This window comes from Helianthus annuus, chromosome 2, assembly GCF_002127325.2.
Source record: "Helianthus annuus cultivar XRQ/B chromosome 2, HanXRQr2.0-SUNRISE, whole genome shotgun sequence".
Taxonomy (NCBI): domain Eukaryota; kingdom Viridiplantae; phylum Streptophyta; class Magnoliopsida; order Asterales; family Asteraceae; genus Helianthus; species Helianthus annuus.
Window position 1 is genome coordinate 55,921,694 of NC_035434.2, and position 21,463 is coordinate 55,943,156.

A 21,463-nucleotide genomic window follows, 5' to 3' on the forward strand; every position below is an offset into this window, starting at 1 on the left:
ACTGAAAATAAATCAACACTAGAACCACGATCGCCAAACTAAATACTACAACCGCGAACGACCTCACTAGTTTCCATCAACTTACCAATTGCTAGTTCTATCGGACACTTTATACCCAGCTTACGCGTTGGTGAACACAAAAATGGTTCAAAGTTTCTCGAACAAAACTCAAGTCAGCTTTGGTATTAAAAGTATGAACATAGATTGGTTTTTGATTCGAAACATACTGGTAACAATAGCAAGATCGTCTCATGCCTTCCCAGCGTTTAGCTCGAACGCTCTACCCCTGGCATCCTGACCCTTCATTTTCAGACAATCTCTCTCGAAATGTCCTTGCTCACCACACTTGTAGCATACCTCGAGTGTGCCTCCCTCCGATGTACTCTTAGCATAGCACTTGCGAATCATATGTCCAGTCCGACCACATCTGGCGCACTTTATCCACTCATCCTCGTGAGTCTTCCTCTCAAGACCACCCCTGCCATCCCTGGCATTATCCTTTCCCGACTCTCTAGGGTTAGCTACACACGCTTTCTCCAAATTGCGTTTCTCACCACGCTTCTCATCGGTATCCTTTCTCAAACTTTCGCTTTCGCGAATCCCCAGATCTAGGCTTGAAATGCGGAATTATTTGAATGGTCGATCCGCTGTGACGGCTCGACATCACGCATATCGTTGCCATGTCATTGCATAGGGCACCAATAAATGATCTTGGGTTACAACCCTGGATTGTTTTATGTGTACATCTATGCACTGTTCACAAGGTTAATGAAAAATCAGAATTACGCTCTGATTATATCATAACACAGGAACTACTAAAACTTTCCGATCATTATATCACCTGAAGGGTTTCCGATCTGTGTCCCACCAAAACCATGCCCATGAGCATCGCGTCCACATTGCTGGCCATTATTTTGGTTAGCATCGCGCTGTTCCATGGCAGTATTAACGTGTTGGGCTATGAGTTGTGCCAACTCTTCTGGGGTAATAGGTAGTCCAGAACCTTGTCTCACTTTTGGCGGCATTTCGTCGTTTCTATTATTACAACATAATATCAACATAAGACGATAACCAAAAACAATTCAATCATTAAATGTTAGTGGACCAAACATTGCGCATGTACAATATCCACACATTAACGAGAACAATTTTTGTTCCAAAAGGAACCCATCCAATATTTATACCAGAAATTTACAGAGCTTGTTTTTAGTACTAAGACTAATCAAAATTCGGCGTGTCTACATCAACACCCGCAACAAGTCTATATGATATTTCCTCCTAAATATCTGAAAATTTGGCATGCAAGCCATAAATAGGGTTCATCAAATGAGATATACAAAACAAACAACAGAAACAACCAACAACTCACGCTTCAATCCCTAGAAGTCCAACACCTTCCTATCAAGCTCTTCTAGCTCATCATAACAGTCCATCTGTCCCTCTGAGTCCTTCATCGTCTCCATGCCTCCGCGTAACGTGGCGAACTGACGATCACAGTGAGAGCGATTGACCCAAACCCCTTTCTGCCTCTTCTAAGTGGACGTTATCTCAACTATCGAAGTCGATGCGATCTCTCTAATGGGTCGAGTCCTCTTCCTACGGCGAGTGTAGACTTAAAAGAGGTGTAGCAAAACACGTGACTCGAGTAGTAGAATAAACGATTCTGTAACGACTGGCGAAAGAATCTCAAGTGTAGGCTCGACAGTATCAATGAGCAGGTCTACTAATGGCTCTATAGGCCGAGACGTGACACGTCATAACCGTACAAAGTAAGTGTGTGCTCAACGTGAATAGTAACACATAAGGCCTAAATAAACAGAAAATCACGTATGCACATAAACACATAAGGGTTTTCATACATGATAAAATTTCCACATTTATTTAAAAATCTTGGCTTCGAGAATTTTGGACTTTAAATCTCAAAATTCTAAGGTTGAAGTCTAGTGTTTTCCTCCGAAAACATCTAGTTCGCTGACAACCAATGGCTCTGATACCAACTTCTGTCACACCCTAAAAACGTCGCAGCGGAATGTATAATGTAGTGGAGACGGAAGTTGGTGCCCATTTATATCTTGATGGTCGATGCATTAAATTGTTGGACATATTATCTTATTTAAAACACAAGTTTTAGACATTTCGTTTTTAAACATGACACAACCATGACATAGTTAAGTTGTTTTGATCCTCACGGATCCTATTACATTCGTCCCAGAAAGTTTTAAAAGTCAGTGCAACATTTTAAGTAAAAAACATGCATCAACAACCACAAGATACGCCATAATTCCCAAAGCCGAACTTAAGTACCTGTAGAACACGTTAAAAATTAAGTGTCAACACAAAGGAAGGTGAGTTCACATATTCACATACAAACAATATCATTCCAAGGAAAACTTTCTGATTAGGTGTTTATTTGAAAATATCCATATAATTTTAGAAAGTCCATTTTACTTCCTCAATAAAATCCATGGGCCTTCCGTCGGTTCATCGATCCGACAACAACATTGTTGCCTAGGTTTTGTATATTAAATTATTGCGTCAATTTTCAGACTCGTATGTTAGCTAGACGATACGAACTATATATTAACCATGCAGGGATAATCAATGCTAGACAATAAACAGAATATCAATTCGTCGTTTGACTTGACACGGGGCGACCGGTCACGACGGGGTTGTCAACCCGATAGATCTACCAACAATTCCTCGCGTGCAATACTTAAATGATTAAACGAAATCATGGGCGCAGGGTACTCTTGAAGAACAATATGATGTCTGCCTCACGTACAATATATATATATATATCCTACTAATATGACAATTTAATACATGATGTTGTACGAATCCCCTGAATCTACATCATTCGAGACCCAGGCCGGCATCTGTCCCAACTGTACGGTCATGTTTCGCCTAGGAAATACCGTACCATCCCAATGTCCAACATTTATTCATCAAAAACGTTTTTACTTCGAAACGTATGACTTATCAAATTTCATCTATTTTCATCGAAAATATATATTTTATATTAAAAGGTATGTTTTATTTCAAAACATTATTAAACCCTTTTATTGACGTGTTCTACCCCCAAAATATATATAAAGCAGTAAAAAGAGGGGTTTAGTGACACTCACCTTTGGGTGCGTATTTTAAATAGCGCAATCCCAGAGATTGATTTCTACACGTCCTATTATATATATAGGAACGCTTTTAAATCAATATACATAACACAAAAATCCTAAGTTTCTCTGTTTCTTAGAATTGTCACATAACTTTGAGATTTTCTCGAAAATTTATCATTTTTTATTATGTTGGCACGTTAAAATATATATGAGTCCATATATATATATATATATATATATATAGGATTAGGTTCAAACGTGAACAAAATCCCAAGAGTGAACTGCGTGAACTGATCTGGGCCCTTGATTTTTATGATCTTGAGATTAAAGTTAGTGGCATGATGGTAATTATTTGGTTAATTTTTTTCATTTAATTAAATACAAAAAGGGCATATGTGTAATTTCAATCTTAAATTGATTGCATAAATCTCTCACAAATCAAGTAATCAATTATCTTCTTAAATTGATTGCATAAATCTCTCACAAATAAAATCAAGGATTAGGAAAAATGTAACTTAGTTCAATTATTAAAATAATTATTTGTTTAAATGCGATGTACACATGTGTATTCTGATTTTACCCTCTTTTTAATGGGGTGTACACATGTGTATATCGTCTGTTTTTGTGATATCTCAGAATTTTTTTTGTATTGAATGTTGATGTACACCTGTGAATTACTGTACACATATGTAACGATGCTGAGTACACATGTGTATTATTCTATTTATATCCAAGTACACATGTGTATACCGTTGAAATATATCAAAATTTGAATTCTGATGATGAAATCTGAAATAAAAATTAAAATGGAAATATGGTGATTTGTTGTTTGTTTTGATAATTATCTTATTAATAAATAAACATAATGTGGATAATGAATTTAAATTAGGAAAGATGTAACTTAATTCAATTATTAAAATAATGATTTAAATCTAATTTTTTATATAATTACAATCCTACCCTTAACAACTAAAAAGGAAATCAAGGGTCCATATCTGTTCACGCAGTTCACTCTTGGGAGGTTGTTCACGCTGGAACCCTACCCTATATATATATATATATATATATATATATATATATATATATATATATATATATACATATATATATATTATAATCTTGCGACTTTAACAATTTTATTCGTGACCATTATTGCGTAAATCCGTTAACACTCCCGTTTATATGCAATATATCTACGATTTGTCGTAATATATATACATAAACGTTCACATACATTATCATCGAAACACACAAAATCTTGTTAACTTAACTATTTTTGTCATTTTTACAGCAAATATACATAAATTATCTCATATGTATCAAATTTCATGCTCGACAAACAAGTTACACACTTAACACGATTTTTACCGTTTCTACCGCAAAAATTACATGCACAATCCAAATCTTTAAAATCACGTTAAAACTTAACATATTTTCAAATTCTCACGTTTAAATCACATAACACATTTTAGCACATAAGGTTTACCCAAAATTTTACCCATACTAGTGTACATAGAAAAATGCGTATTTTAGCGATTCGGTAACGTTTTCGGGCGTCGGAAGTCACGTATGACCAACCAAACACCAAGTAAACTTAAAATTACTTAAAATACTTATTATTAAACTAAAAACATCTGTTTGCTTACTGATCTAAATCAGTTTTACAAAAGTCACTCGAAAAGCCGATTTTTGACTATTTTAACGCTTAGTTTTGCGTTAAACGTTACTATAATCATCCCAACTCGAAACGACTTGATATTTTAACACAATACATGTTATTTATTGATTAAAATAGTGGTTATAATTAGATTAGTGCAGTGTTTGTGTAAGTCACATAAATCATGCGATTTCACGTATTTTACAACTTTTAAAGCACCAAGTACAACAAGCAAAGCTAGCAAACATTATGAAAAAGTTCTATACCATTTAACACTTCAAATATTCATATTTTTCATGTTTATATTCTGATCATACTTTAATTTTATCAAATCATCTTCAAATCATCATTTCATGTTCATCTTTCATCATGCATGCTTGTGTACAAGTATTTTAAGCACATATATCATATAATCATCATTTCATATAAGATAATATGTAGCAAACCTGAAGTTAAGTCATGCAAATCTAAGATATGTTCATCATCTAGTCATTTAAACATAATTTCATACAACAATCTTTCATAAATGAACATATGACAAAACCTACATGTATTCTATCATTTAAGAATCATACTATTTAAGAATCACTCAATCAAAAATCAAAACACAATCATATACATACACACGTAAACCTACGGCTACACACATATACATATTCATCCATTTTTATTTATCCAAAAACCCATTTGATTTAGATTTCAAGTTTTGTGAAACATTTTAAGAATCAAGAGAAACTTCCATCATTATCAAGAACGTCAAGAATCAAAAACAAGGTTTTTAAGATAAATTTTATACCTTCAAGTTCTTGAATGATTTTTAGTAAAATTTGGTGATATTGGACTTGATTGTGGCTTGAAACACTTTGAAATTGCTTCTAGATCATCATATGGACTTGAAACTTCTTTGAAATGGATTTGAATCTTCATGATTTAGATGGAAAATGAAAATGGTTGTTGTTCATGGGGTGTTCGGCCGTAGCTTTTTAGAGAGAGAGAGAGTGGTGTGATTTGTTTTGGGATATCAAGATAATACAAGAATATGTTTGATTTTATTTGAATTTTCAATCATTCTTACATGCCCCAAGACTTGGCAAATGGCAAAAGGGAAGAGAGGGGTGGGCATGCAAGCCGCCACCTTGTCTCCTTCTCTCTCATATATGCATGATGATTCGCATATATATATATATATATACATATATATATATATATATACATATAGGTTTTAAACAGGTATTTTACTGGATACCGGGTATTTTATCTAGTGTTTTAATCCCGTTTTAACGCGTTTTAAATTATTTTTAACGTTCTATAAAAATAAACCCGGCAAAATATTACTGAACAATATTTTATTTGCCTGGACTAGCTACGTTGCCGGTATTTGGCAGTATGCGCGCTGTGCTGCGCGGTACGCGCTTAAAATCGCAAAAATAGGGATTTAAGCGTTTTTATTTATTTTTATCATTCTAAAGTAATAAACTCATCAAATTATTACTAAAATGATTATCAGTTGCCTTGACAGACTGTGTTGACAGTATTTTATCGGTACACGCGCTGCATGGCGCGGTACGCACTTAAACTCGAAAAATAGAGTTTCTTAGCGTTTAATTTATTTTTCCTCACGAATATGATTAAAATTATTATTCTAATCATAACAGACTATTTTCAGGATTTTAACACTGATCGGGTGGTCACCGACGTTCGTTTCGCATTTTAACCGTTACGCGATAAGCATTTATCTTACCGTTGCCAACATAATTTTTACCAAAGTTTAAATTTACCGACTCATTAAATTTCACATATAAACATCATAATCAATCAAATATGGCCTTTTATCTTTTCACAACACGTGTTACAATTGTACGGTACGGCCTGAAAAGTCGGGTGTCACAGTCTTCCCCTGTTTAGGAAATTCCGTCCCCGAAATTTTTCTCTACAGGTTTTGTTTTTGCACTGGGTAGAAACAGCAAAAACAGGTTTAATGAATATAGTCTTATAGTTTCTGCAAGAAACTTTGATTCTTACAAAGAATCTTCGTAGACCTATATTACATACACTCTCAATTCCTAACCTCACATCTCAACGCTCTCCACCCTTTTCAAGGTTTAACATTTATAAGCACTTAATCAAGAAAATTAAGTCAATATTTCACCACGTGAAGGTATAGGATGACACCACTTATAACCCTACCCTTTTGTGTTTGATTAGATATTTAGATGAACGGTAGAAATTTGTTATTAATTTTTTTAAAGTTGTTATTATATAGGAATCATACCCCACACACATATATAGTTGTTATATATATCCAATATTCCTTCTACTCGAAACCCAAACACAAAACAAATAAAACATGACCAACCTATATCCAATTTTATTTTTGTTTCCATTCCTTCTTTTCATCCAACAACACTGGTGTCTACAACCATTAGCAACTGCGGCTGATGGTTTCATTGGCATAAACGGAGCTCACTTCACGTTGAATGGTGCACCATTCTACGCGAATGGGTTCAATGCTTACTGGCTAATGGATGTAGCCTCAAAACCGTGTCAAAGATCCAAAGTTACCTCAGCTTTTCGAGAAGCTATTAGCCGTTCACTTGTGATTGCAAGAACTTGGGCCTTTAGCGACGGTGGTTCAAATGCATTGCAATCTTCGCCTGGTGTTTACAATGAAAATATGTTTAAGGTTATTTGTTCTCTCACTCACAAGGCATGGTTTCTATATTCTGAAAGGGCCCTCCTAATCCTAAAGTAACCTCAAACTGAAACGATTGTTTAAGGGTAAACAACTATGTCGAAAGCCCTAACCTTCAAACGATCTTTTACGGATCCTTAAACGGCTGTTTAAAAGGAGGGGGTATGATGCAAGCCCTAACTTCTATCCATTTGATGCATCCTTAAATGACCGTTTAAAAAAGGTGTCTAATTATGTGATAACTTAATTAATCTTCTTCAAGTTTATTAATATATTAATAGTGTTATAAAACTGATTATTTAGTTAAATCACATGATAGCTTAACTAATCTTTACAACTTATTAGTTTATATTATTATAATAAATATTTATTAAATATGACAATGGTAATTATATACTAGCTTTAAAACTATGGTTAATGACATAGTGGACCTCTGTGGATAAAACATATAATTGGAAATTATCAATAGATGTATAGTTAATTATGCTTGCACCACAACATGAAATGCTATTTTTAAACTTTAAGACTCATGCACATATTTGTATATTTGTCTTTTTAAGATATTTACAATACGTCTATAGTTTTCTTGAATTTATTTAACGTTTAAGTTTGCTTGGTTTGCAAGTTTATTTTACATCGGGATGTTCAAATGAAAACAACTTTTATTGTGAAAACTCGAAAACTAACTAAAAAAAGCCTAAAAAACACAGCAAATTTTTTTTTTCAATTTTTTTTATAAAAAATCACAGGTTTTTGTATATAAAAAAAAAACTTTTTTCCAAAAAAAAAAAACTGTATTACACAACTGTAATAATACACATGTGTATGTGTATTACACATGTGTAGTATTACACATGTGCACTACAAAAAAGATTTTTTTTTTATATATATATACTAAAAGTAGCGAAAATTATTATGCAAAAAAAAAAATTGGTATGTTTTTTTGGCATTTTTAATTAGTTTTCGAATTTTCACAATAAATAGTGGTTTTCATTTGATCCTTCCCCTATTTTACATAACATAAATTTATTTCATTCCTTTTACAATTTTTTTTATCTTTTACTATTTAATGTTCATATTGTTCATACTGACCGTATTATGTTTTTAAACAAACATTCTCTTCTTTCTCTCTACTTTCACCATCTAAACATCCACTCATAGCACTTTCAAAACAAAATTAAACGTTTAACACAGTGCCTAGCTGCCAGCTAGCTGTTTCTTTGTCGACGGTCTTGAGGGTATCTATGTGTATAAAATCATGTGTTCGGCTGGTTTGATATTTGGTTTCTATGTGTAACATCTTTAGTTTGATTTTCTGACAGATAGTGTTTGGCTTCGTGTTCGCTCGACGTACAGATCCTTGTATCCTTTGCGAACATGTTGATGGGTGGAACTGAGTGACATGTTGCATGTAGGCAACCATGTTGAGATTTTGGCCGGGATACCATCTCACATCCCTATAAGTGTTTTACATATATTTAATTTTTTTTTTTTTAACGGTAGATCAACTGGATTTCCAGTTTACTCCAAAGGGTCAGCATATGCTGTTTAAACCCTTCACCCCAAGTTCGAATCCCTCCCAGAGGTGTTCTCCCATATTTACATAATTTTGCACTTTGTGGGAATCGAACCTGAGACCTCCACAGGAGAAAACCACTTAGTGGAAAACTCCCTGACCAACTGTGCTATACCATATTAGCATATTTAAAATTATTTGGTTGTCAAAAATACCCATAATATAGTAAAATAATATATTAGATAAACTAAAAGTTAGATGGATTCCAAGTTAGGATAAAAAAATTTTTATTTAAGCATGAAAGACCGTTAAAAAGGCAATAAATCTTCCCAATTCGAAAATACATGGTATATGTCATTTTCTTTCTAGTAAACCCGAAAAAAAACAAGATGAGAAATTTTAACCCTTAATATAATTATCGGTTTTATATCATCTCTATACTAGCTTATAACCCCGTGTATTACTAGGGGTTGAATAAATAAATTTTATATACTAATAATAAAACAATATATCTTTAAAAACCTCATTTCTTTAAAACCACGTGTATTACACGTGTTAAATAAATGTAATATTGTCTACCAAATAATAAAATAATACATCTTTAAAAAACCTCATTTATTACGCGTGTTGAATAAATATAATTTTATATACCAAATAATAAAAAAATTACATCTTTAAAAATATGCGCATTACACGGTTTGAATAAATGTAATTTTCTGTACTAAATAATAAAAAATATATATCCTTAAAAAACCCCATGTATTGTATAAATTGAATAAATCTATTTTTATATATAAAATAATAAAAAGTTATATCTTAAAAAACCCTACGTATTACGTGGGTCGAGTAAATGTAATTTTGTATAGTGAAAATAAAAATAGTTAATATATTAATATAAAGTTTGGTTTTCGTGATAAAAATAGATTATTTTGTTGTTACAAAATTTGTTGACGAAGTCTCAATAAATTTGACTCTTTATTTAAAACTACGTAAATGTATAAATGATAAATAATAGAGTAAATTGTCATTTTAGTCCCTGAGTTTTGTCCAAATTTGCCATTTTAGTCCAAATAGTTTTTTATTGCCTTTGGGTCCCTGACTTTTCCCTTTTATTGCCATTTTGATCACATACACTCTCTCCATCCAAAAACTCCATCTTTAACCAAGGGTATTTTGGGGATTTTCATTTTAAATGTTTTCAATTGCCATTTTGATCCAATTCCAAAAAATCAAAAAAATTCCAAAAAATTCCAAAAAATTCTAAAAAATAATAAAATTTCTAAAAAATTCTAAAAAAAAAATACAAAATTCCGTTTCGGCGCGAACCGTTTCGAACCCGAACCGTTTCGAGCTGAACCGTTTCGACGCGAACCATTTCGACCCGTACCATTTCGACCCGAACCGTTTCGAGCTGAGCCGTTTCGACCCGTACCGTTTCGAGCTGAATCGTTTCGACCCGTACCGTTTCGAGGCACGGTTTGCATCGAAACGATTCAGCTCGAAACTGTTCGGGTCGGAACGGTACGGGTCGAAATGGTTCGCGTCGAAACGGTTCAGCTCGAAACGGTTCGGCTCGAAACGGTTCGCGTCAAAACGGTTCACGACGAAACGGTTCAGCTCGAAACGGTATGGGTCGAAATGGTTCGGGTCGAAACGGTTCGCGTCGAAACGGTACGGGTCGAAACGGTTCGGGTCGAAACGGTTCGCGTCGAAACGGTACGGGTCGAAACGGTTCGGCTCGAAACGGTTCGGCTCGAAATGGTTCGCGTCGAAACGGTACAGGTCGAAACGGTTCGCGTCGAAACGGTTCGGGTCGAAACGGTACGGGTCGAAACGGTACGGGTCGAAAGGTTCGGGTCGAAACGGTACGGGTCGAAACGGTACGGGTCGAAACGGTTCGCGTCGAAACGGTTCTGCTCGAAACGGTTCGGGTCGAAACGGTACGGGTCGAAACGGTTCGCGTCGAAACGGTTCAGCTCGAAACGGTTCGTGCCGAAACGGATTTTTTGGATTTTTTAGAATTTTTTAGAAGTTTTATGATTTTTTAGAATTTTTTGGAATTTTTTTTGATTTTTTGGAATTGGATCAAAATGGCAATTGAAAACATTTAAAATGAAAATCCCCAAAATACCCCTGGTTAAAGATGGAGTTTTTGGATGGAGTTAGTGTATGTGATCAAAATGGCAACAAAAGGGAAAAGTCACGAACCCAGAGGCAAGAAAAAAACTATTTGGACTAAAATGGCAAATTTGGACAAAACTCAGGGACTAAAATGGCAATTTACTCTAAATAATATTAGTTAATTTTATTTTAAGTTTCGTAAAATCTATTTGATACCAAACTAAACAAAACGTTCAAATATAATTAATTCAAATAAATAATATTAAAAAGAGTAAATTATGATTTGGCTCCTGTGGTTATATCACTTTTACCCTTTTTCCCAAAAAAGAATCTTTTAATATCTAAGCACCCAACGTTTTTTTTTCTAACCCTTTTGGCCCCTAAAAGTAAATGGATGAGGTTAGAGTTAAGGGCCAAAAGAGTTAGAAAAAAAGACGTTCGGTGCTCAGATGTTAAAAAATTTCTTTTTGGGCCCCTTAATATAATTATCGGTTTTATATTATCTCTATATGTCTATATATAAAGAGTATTTTAGACGGTTATGTTTTATTTTGGATGGATAAAATAAAATTAAGTCTAATACATGTCGACCATTTCTTATTTACTTGGAAATTTAAAAGGAAAAAAGTCAACATTATTTAGAGGGGTCACAAAAACAAATGTTGTATACTAAGAACTATTTAGAATGTTATGATTACTATTACAATCTATAATGTACGTATTTAATTCTAATTACAATTTATATTTTTATTTAATGTTTCATGTAGTTTTATTTAAAACATTTATTTACAAAACATATTAGTTCAACTTGTGGGTCACACAAGTAACTAACCTAGTTTCATATATTTTATGGTGACTATATATATATATATATATATATATATATATAATCTATCATATTTTAATTAATCATTAATTTAAAAAACATAAAATTATATCAAAATTTTTAAATGAAAACGAATATACTTGAAAATTAGAACGATTAACAATGGTTATACCTGATACACTGGGTTTTCCTCAATACCCGATCGGTAATTACTTAACAAATAACGTTGGGTATTGGCCGGGATATGGTACATGGTTTTACAATCGAGTATGAGATTAAGATTAATCATACTTGAGTCATCGTCAACACTAATCTCAGAAGAAATCAACGTACTCAAGGGCCAATAAATAACGAGTATGCCCTCGTTATGGGGTAGAAGACATTGGTTTAAAGGGTTAAGTTCACGTACAAAGTGACTTATCGTATAAAACGTATGAAAGGCATGAAAAAGGCAAAAAATACGGTGGCATTTTCGTAATTAATTACTTGTAGAGTAATTATCAAAATTACTCTACAAATGATCTTGTAGGGTAACTTTGATCTTGTAGAGTAATTTTGTAAAATGTTCTTGTAGGGTAATTTTGATCTTATAGATTATCATAATTACTCTACAAATGATCTTCTATGATAATTTTGATCTTCTAAGTTAATTTTGTAGAGTATAATAATTACTCTACAAATGATTTTGTTGAGTAAATTTAAATTGTATGTTGTTTAATAAACTTGCAGAATAATTATGATACACTTATAGATTAATTTTGATACAGAGTAATTTTTATACACTTGTAGACTAATTTTGATAATTACAATACAAGATCAAAATTACTCTACAAGACATTATACAAAATTACCCTAAAAGATCAAAATTATTCTACAAGATCATTTGAAGAGTAATTTTAATAATTACTTTACGAGTAAATATTTACGAAAATGCCATCATGTTTTTTTTTTTTTTACATTTTCACCCTATTCGTACGTTTTGTATGATAAGGGTATTTTTATTTGATATTTTATCTTGGTTTAAAACCATTAAATATGAAACTAGGATTATCAAAACCTATCATTGGGCTGTAGCCCAGTGGTATGACAGTGATGGTGACAAACCCATCGAGGGGGGTTCGATCCTGAGCCACACCATGGTTTTCATCCGGCTGTTACTTCAGCGAGGCAACTCGTGTGGAGGCAGTACGGTTTCCGGGGAAACGCCCTAACCAAGTCTGACCAAGCTAGCGGGGTCCCGGTTAAGACAATGTAAATCTGGGCAGATCTTGGCTAGGGCCGCCGATTAAACGGTGTAAGAATGGGTCACTCATAATAAGAAAGTCACCGATCATAAAAAATCAAAACCTAAGGAAGAATAGATGGCCCTTTTGCAATCCTTACTTATTTTAGTAATGGATAAAACATAAAATAGGTGTTAAATATTGGTTATGCCGAATATATGATGATTTTTTTTTTCAAATAGCTATGTGATTTAGAAGTATCATAAGTTTATTTCTTTGAATTTACCACATAGGAAGTTTGCTTGCTACATAAATATTTAACAGCGGATTTTTTAGAGTTCATTACCATGGCTAGTGAACTTATTATAACCAAAACACTCAAGACAACCTATTAGAACCATTATCATTTTGGTAAGAGTTAAGCGTCTGATTGGTTTATGTGATTTGCAAATATTGTAGACTTGATCCCAATTGTTCAATAAATACACACTTGATCCTAGTAGTTGTAATTTTTGAACTCGTGTGTTTCTTATCACTAACCTATGTTAAGTTTCTCATTTAAATATGTGCGAAATTCTTGTACAAAAGAAATGGGCCCACCCCTTATCTTCTTCCTCCTCTAATCTGTCTCTCATTCTCTCTCTCTCTCTATATATATATATATATATATATATATATATATATATATATATATATATATATATATATATATATATATATATATATAGAGAGAGAGAGAGAGAGAGAGAGAGAGAGAGTAAAGTTTCCGTACAAATAACTTTAACGTAATTAACGTACGAATAGCATGAAAAAGACAAAAAACGCGGTGGCATTTTCGTAATATTTACTCGTAGGGTAATTATTAAAATTACTCTACAAATGATCGTGTAGAGTAATTTTGATAAAAAAACTATACCTCATATAAAAAACCACCAAAAAACCTAACCCCTCTCATCCCCCAATTACCTAAAAAAAACCTAACACCCCCTCCCCCCCCCCCCCAAACTAAATGCTAAAAATCAAAAAGCTAAAACCCATAACTAAATGCTAAAAAAAATTTACAAAATTACTCTACAAGAAAAATTTACAAAATTACTCTACATGATAGTACATGATCATTTTACAAAATTACTCTACAGGATCATTTCACAAAATTACTCTACAGGATCATTTATAGAGTAATTTTGAATAGTACGTTGTTTGATAAACTTGCAGAGTAATTTTTGATTCACTTGTAGAGTAATTTTGATGTAGAGTACTTTTGATACATTTGTAGAGTAATTTTAATAATTACTCTACAAGATCAAAATTACTCTACAAGAACATTTAAAAAATTAATCTAAAATATCAAAATTACTCTACAAGATCACTTGTAGAGTAATTTTGATAATTACTAATAATTATGAAAATGCCACCACGTTTTTTCAGCAAAACGTTCAGTTCGTACGTTTTGTACGATAAAGTTATTTGTATTTGATATTTTGTCTATATATATAACCTAACACCACCTCCACCTTCAACTCACCACCACCACCTCCATCGTTAACCCACCACCTCTACCTCCACCGTCACCTTCAACCCATCAGTACCACCTCCACCGCCACCTTCAACCCATCACCACCACCTCCACCTTTAACCGACTACCACCACATCCATCGCCACCTTTAACACACCACCTGCACCTCCACCAAAACACCACCCCATCCTCCACCCCATCCTCCACCTCCACCGCCAACACCACCCCAACCACCACCACATAAACCCGTTGGAGAAACGATAATAGCTGGAAAAAGGAATCTCACCAGCTACCACCATCTCCGATGATATTAAACCAATATGAGTTGTAATGTTGCGAGTTTCTAATCTGAATTATGATGAGACCTTCTCGATCGAGGTCATGGTTGGTGGCGGTAAAACCTAGAATTCAATGTGAAATTGGTGATCAAAATCAACCATTTTGATGTTGTTTTTAAGTGTGAAATGTGGATCTGATTTACGTTTTCCTGGTTTTTATCGATGAATGTATGGTGGCAATCCAGGGTGGTGGCTATGGCGGATGTATGGTGTTGTTGTTGTTGTGGTTTTAGAGAGAGAAAAAGAGAGAGTTGAGATATATATATATATATATATATATATATATATATATATAGAGAGAGAGAGAGAGAGAGATATCTATGTGACGGTGGCGTGGGTGATGATTGGTTAAAATATAAAATATGGGGCCCACTTTATAATTAGTTCTTTTTAGTAATTTATTTATTTATTTTTGCTTTTAATACTAAGGGTAGTTTGGTAATTTTACAACGATTTAACTCATAAACTTAACATAGGTTAGTGATATATAAGGAGCACATGAGTGCAAAAATTACAACCACTAGGAACAAGTGTATAATTATTAAACCACTACAAGCAAATATATAATATTTGCAAAACATAGCAACTAACCATGTATTTAACTCTTTTAGTAAAATAGCTATAAATAAAAACAATCCATATGCGTCAAAATAGTACCCTTTGGCCTAGACTTCATCCTCCCTTTCTCATTCTCTCATTCTCATTTCTCTAAGGTCTTTAGTCCATACCTTTCCACTTTACCCTTTTCCTTACAACCATAGTCACACCATCTTCATTTCCAAAATAAAGATAAATTGAATTATAGTGTTTATATGAATAAAGTTGGTAAAATGCAAGCATGCATGCATATTTACATACTTAAAAAGTAAAACATTTGTTCTCTTTAGAGACATCCTTTATGAAACATTTATGATCTAATGTAATATTTTGTGCTAGAAAAATAAACCGGTTTAAATTGTCAAACTATCAAAAACAAACTGTTCTGACCAATATAAAATTTGGTATGACTCCTCTGAAAGCAGTACTTACATGTTTGGCCAAATTCCCATCAAAATCGATCGAACTAGATGGATAACATTACATTCCTAATATATAATTACATATATGTATGTAAACACTAAAACACACAACATATAAATATATAGTGGAGGGTTCAAAACCAAACCACCTCATCATATAAAACCAAAATAACTAATTTTTTAACCTTAGATCATGATATTTAATATTTCAGAGGAGTCATACCAAATTTGGTGGGGTTGGCTAAGTGGACCGTGATATTTAATATTTCATGATCCATGATCTAATTTTAACAAGGCAATATCGTATATAGGGGTAATCTAAAGTTTAGTTTTCTGTGTTTTGAATCGTTCATATTATTTAAATTTTATATTTTTTACATACACATTGTTTACCTTATGGATGTAAAACGTTAAACTAACTTGTGTTTAAATATCTTATCCTTTGTTCATAATATTATATATTAGTGTGTAGGTTATACGAATAAATGATATTATACATATACATATGTCAATATATAACATAATAATTCAATTTAAAAGTAAAAGGTATTTTAACATTGTAAATAATATACGTATTCGTGTTTTTGGTTAATTTTTTTTGATAATTTTCTAAAATGAGAAATAATTCATCACAACACATAAATGAGATTTACGTTTAGGAGAGAGGAAGTCTTGGATTTAACTACCACAGACAACATAGATTAAAAAAAATTTATCATTAAAAAAATGTAATAAAGAGTAAATTGCCAAAATCGTCCCTGAGGTTTCGGTTTGTTTCCCTGTTTCATCCAAAATGATATTTTTTTGTGACATAAATACCGCCCTTCACTTTTGTTATTTTTTTACCATTTTCATTCAAATATCTAACCGGGTTAAATAGTACCATTTAATGAGTGAGTTTTTTTTTTTAATTTTATTTTTCTTTTAATTTCACATTCTTAAGTGGGGGTATTTTTGTCCTTTCGCTTCTAAATATTTTATGAAAAAAACTCATCTTCTCTATGCTTTATAGACGATTAATAAACCCTTGATTTACCCCTCTTTTTATCATCACCTCCATCTTCATGAATCTGTCTATGGTTGTAACAACTTGTAAAACTTTAAAAAAAAAAAAAATCCTCATTAAACGACACTTTCTAACCTAGTTAGATGTTTGCATGATTTTGGCAAAAATTGACAAAAGTGAAGAGCAGTATGACCAAAAAAAATAGTTTTGAATGAAACCGAAAAGTATATCCAAACCTCAGGAATGTTTTTGACAATACGTATTTACAAATAATATGGCCGTAGACGTGAAAACCATATAGAAATAAGAGTAAATTTCTTTGTAATTCCATGTGTCTTGATGGTACTAATTCAAAATATAAAATTTTAACCCTTTGAGTCCAAATAACTAACTCTCTTAGATTATCTTACTTATTTTTTTGAAATAACCAAAGCATTCTTATAATTAAAAATAAAAGTTAAATATAATACTTATTAAACATATATTAAAATACGGGTAGGGTTCGGCTAGAAAGTCCAAATTTCCTAAAAAGTGTAAAAAGTCATAAAACACACCTAAAACCCACAAATAATATAGTGAAAATTACTAAAACACCATATTCAAACCATAATAGTTCATAAAAACTTAAAACACACAATCGTAGAACTATGAATATAAAACACAACATGCTAATCAACATAAAACACAATAATATTTGTTATTCGATAATCAGAGCCTTATCATCCAAAACACAAAACACAACCCACATATATGATGTTTTATTAATCTTCATTTTGTTATTTGTGGGTTTTTGGTGTGTTTTATGGTTGACAATTTGGTGTTTTATGACTTTCTACACTTTTTAGGAAATTTGGACTTTCTAGCCAACTCCTAGCCTTAAAATACGCACACAGACACAAACATATATAGAGATACACACACTGCAACCCTCTCTCACTACTCAAACCACCACCAACCCCATCTCTCTTTACTGGAAAACAACTACAACCGCCTCCTTCCGATTTCACAACGATCGCTACCACCATACACCACCGTCGTCGCCTTCTGATTTCACACACACACAAAATCCCCACCGATCAAAAATGTTAGGGGAGATGAAATTAAGCGTCATGTGCAGCTTATTCAACTGGATTCAGAAATCAAAATTTTCAAAGCAAGAGTCAAATGCGGCTTCTTCAATTGGATCCAGCGTCATGGTCACCAAGATTGTCTGTGTTAGCAGGGTGTGGACGGCCTTTCGCTAATGGCCTTGCCCGGATGACCAGACTTGTATAGTATTCGTTGGCCGTTCAAAAAAAAAAAAAAAAAAAAAGAAAACCTATCATGTATTGCTTTATAAGTTTACAACTTCATTTAACTCTCGGTCTTTTAGAAATCGTATTTTTAATTAGTTACATGTATATAAATACTTCCTTTTAAAAAAATCCATGTTAAGTAATTTTTAAAAAATTAAGAAAACTCTGAAAATAAATTCTAAAAGTGGTGAAAATGAAAGAAACTTATGTTGGCACCTTTTTATTGTATAACGATTACAGTTTTATTTTAAGGTGGAACAATATTTCATTACGTTTCTACGATAATTACATGCAAACCATACATGTTGACGATATAATCAAATTGCGAAACTTTATGTATAAGTTCTTTGTAGGCTTTGGATTTTGTGATATCCGAGGGAGGGAAATTTGGAGTTAAGCTAATATTGAGCCTTGTGAACAACTTTAATGACTATGGTGGGAAGGGCCAGTACGTGCAATGGGCAAGAGAACGAGGGCAGAAAATGCAAAATGAAGATAGCTTTTTTACCAATCCCATGGTAAAAGGCTTTTTCAAAAATCACATTAAGGTATTGTTTTTCCTATTAATAACACATAAGTTTGATTAAGCAACATTAGTTTAATTGCGGTTTTGATCATTCATGTGAATTGGTACTTGATAGACCGTTCTAACTAGAAGAAATACTATTACTGGAGTGATGTACAAAGACGACCCAACAATAATGGCTTGGGAACTTATGAACGAACCTCGTTGTCCTGCTGATGTCTCTGGTGCCACAGTTCAGGTGAGACGATCTCTTCTATTTTGTTTGTTTGTTACGTAGGTAAATATTTTCAGATTTTCTTGTGATGAGAAGATGATTCTCTGCCAATTTTGTGTGCATATTGTATGCTAACAAACCCAATGTTACGGTTTTTGTAGAATTGGATATCTGAGATGGCTTGTTACTTGAAATCTATAGATGCAAATCACTTGCTAGAAGTGGGCTTAGAAGGGTTTTATGGAGCATCATCCTTTCAAAAGAACCCCAATAATTCACCTCATGAAACTGATTTCATTGCTAATAATCAAATCCGAGAAGTTGATTTTGCGACAGTACATTCATATCCTGATCAATGGTACTAGATTAATTACCAATTTCACCTCATGGTTATATTAGTACAATCTATTGGGTGTTCTTATCACATTATTTGATTTGTAGGTTACCCAACCGAAACAATGTTGCCCAACTAGAATTCTTGCAACAATGGATCTATGATCATATTGTGGACGCACAAGAAGTTCTTAAAAAACCGGTTATTTTTGCAGAGTTTGGGAAATCATGGAAACAACCTGGTTATAATGTGAGCCAAAAAAATCAATTGTACAATATGGTTTATACATGGATTTATAGATCAGCAAGCGGTGGTGTAGCTTCCGGAGGATTGTTTTGGCAACAACTAGTAGAGGGAATGGACTCTTACAAAGACGGATATGAAGTGATTTTAACAGAACCTTCATCGACGGTTCGTTTAATTACCCAACAGGCGAAAAAACTAAGAGCACTGGTAGAAGATTTCCCCAAAAATAAAAAAATAAAGATAAAAAATGGATACAAACATAACTTAGTTTATAAGCAATAGGGTGACTTGGTTTGTATAACTTTATGAAATCTCAAGTCAAGTGGTCGGTATGGTATTATAAGTGAAATCTCAAGTCAAGTGGTCGGTAATGTATTTTGTGGTGCATAAATAAGGAATATAAAAAATGAATTACTTGTATTAATTGAGAAATCTGGAACTCGTTTTCATATTGACCAGTTGATTTATTTCAAAATGACTCGCTCATTGTCATAAATCTTAGACATCTGTTTTATTTGGACACAAAACACTGGCTAAATTGATTGAAAACCAAGTTAGATAGATCGTGCTATCGTTACATGTCCAAACAGGTGGGGCAGACAGAATATGAGTCGGTTCATGTCCAAATCAATCAAACGTAGGGGTCGGTCAGCATCAATTAAACAATAAACAATTTCATTAAGTTTCTGACTAATTCCACACCCTAAATATTTTATTTTCACACTCTTTAATGTACACACATCATATAGGGTTATACGGTCCATATACAAGAATGTTGCATAGAAATAAATAAAGGAATGTTTTTTTGTCTCATTGTATATTGTATACGACATTATATCATTGTACGGGCCGTATAGAATCATATACGACCAATATAATGCTATACGGTCAAATTTTATTCACGGGTTTTGATCAGTTTTTTAGGATTTTACACATGTATAGGAGCCGTATAACCTTATACGACTCGTATACATTTTTTTTTGTAAATTAATAAAACATATAATGAGTTTTTGTTGATATACTCGTTTATTAGCGATAAACGTATAAGTGTCAAATAATTTTCGACTTTATTAACGAGTTTTGCCGTATTTTTAGATATTTTGGAGTATGTCACGAGTTTGTAATATGTCGATGATTATGTTACGATAGCTTTTGCCGTATTTTAGATATGTCGGATCATCTTACGAATTTGTAATATGTTGCCGATTATGTTACGATAGCATTTTTAGTTAAACAACCAGGATAAACTAACAACAAAATGTGCATAAGATAAATAATACGATAAAAATCATCAAAAAAAAAAAAAAACAAAGATACATATAAAATAAATATTCACAAACATAAGATAAATATTTACAAATGACATTTACAATGTTTTAGACCAAAAAACAACAAAAGGAAATACAATAAGCCGCTACGGCGGCGGTGGCTAATCTGGCAGTGGTAGTGGTGCAACACCTGCTAGTGGAGGGAGGGGCGCGCCGGCGTGCATCGCAATAATCGCCTTTGTGTTCCACTGTACGCGCTCTGTATAGCAGATACGTCGACCCGTATGGTAGCTACATCCGCCTAGACCCAAGCCAATGTCTCCCCAAACCCAACGGAGGCATCACACGTGGTCTCACGCTCCGTCGCTCGTACGAGGGATCAACATGTGCACCATCCACATCTGCCTGCGATCTAATGACCACAACATCACCTGCCCCCTTCCCCCCTGCGCCCTTGCCTAAGCCTCAGCACCCCCCCCCCCCCCGCGCCCTCGCCACCCTTACCCCCAACCTCATCCTGAACAATCGGGAGTGGCTGCCCTGTGTACCACCC

General features: G+C 33.3%; 1 protein-coding gene across 1 annotated transcript; it reads left to right on the forward strand.

Annotated features, from left to right (window-relative positions):
• Nucleotides 1–7,121: 7,121 nt before the first annotated feature.
• Nucleotides 7,122–19,924, forward strand: LOC110903819 (mannan endo-1,4-beta-mannosidase 1). The gene is made up of 5 exons (XM_022149610.2): nt 7,122–7,453; nt 18,676–18,870; nt 18,964–19,086; nt 19,224–19,420; nt 19,504–19,924. Exons 1-5 carry the CDS (start codon nt 7,292–7,294, stop codon nt 19,922–19,924), a joined length of 1,098 nt encoding a protein of 365 aa, XP_022005302.1. The 5' UTR covers nt 7,122–7,291.
• Nucleotides 19,925–21,463: the final 1,539 nt, after the last annotated feature.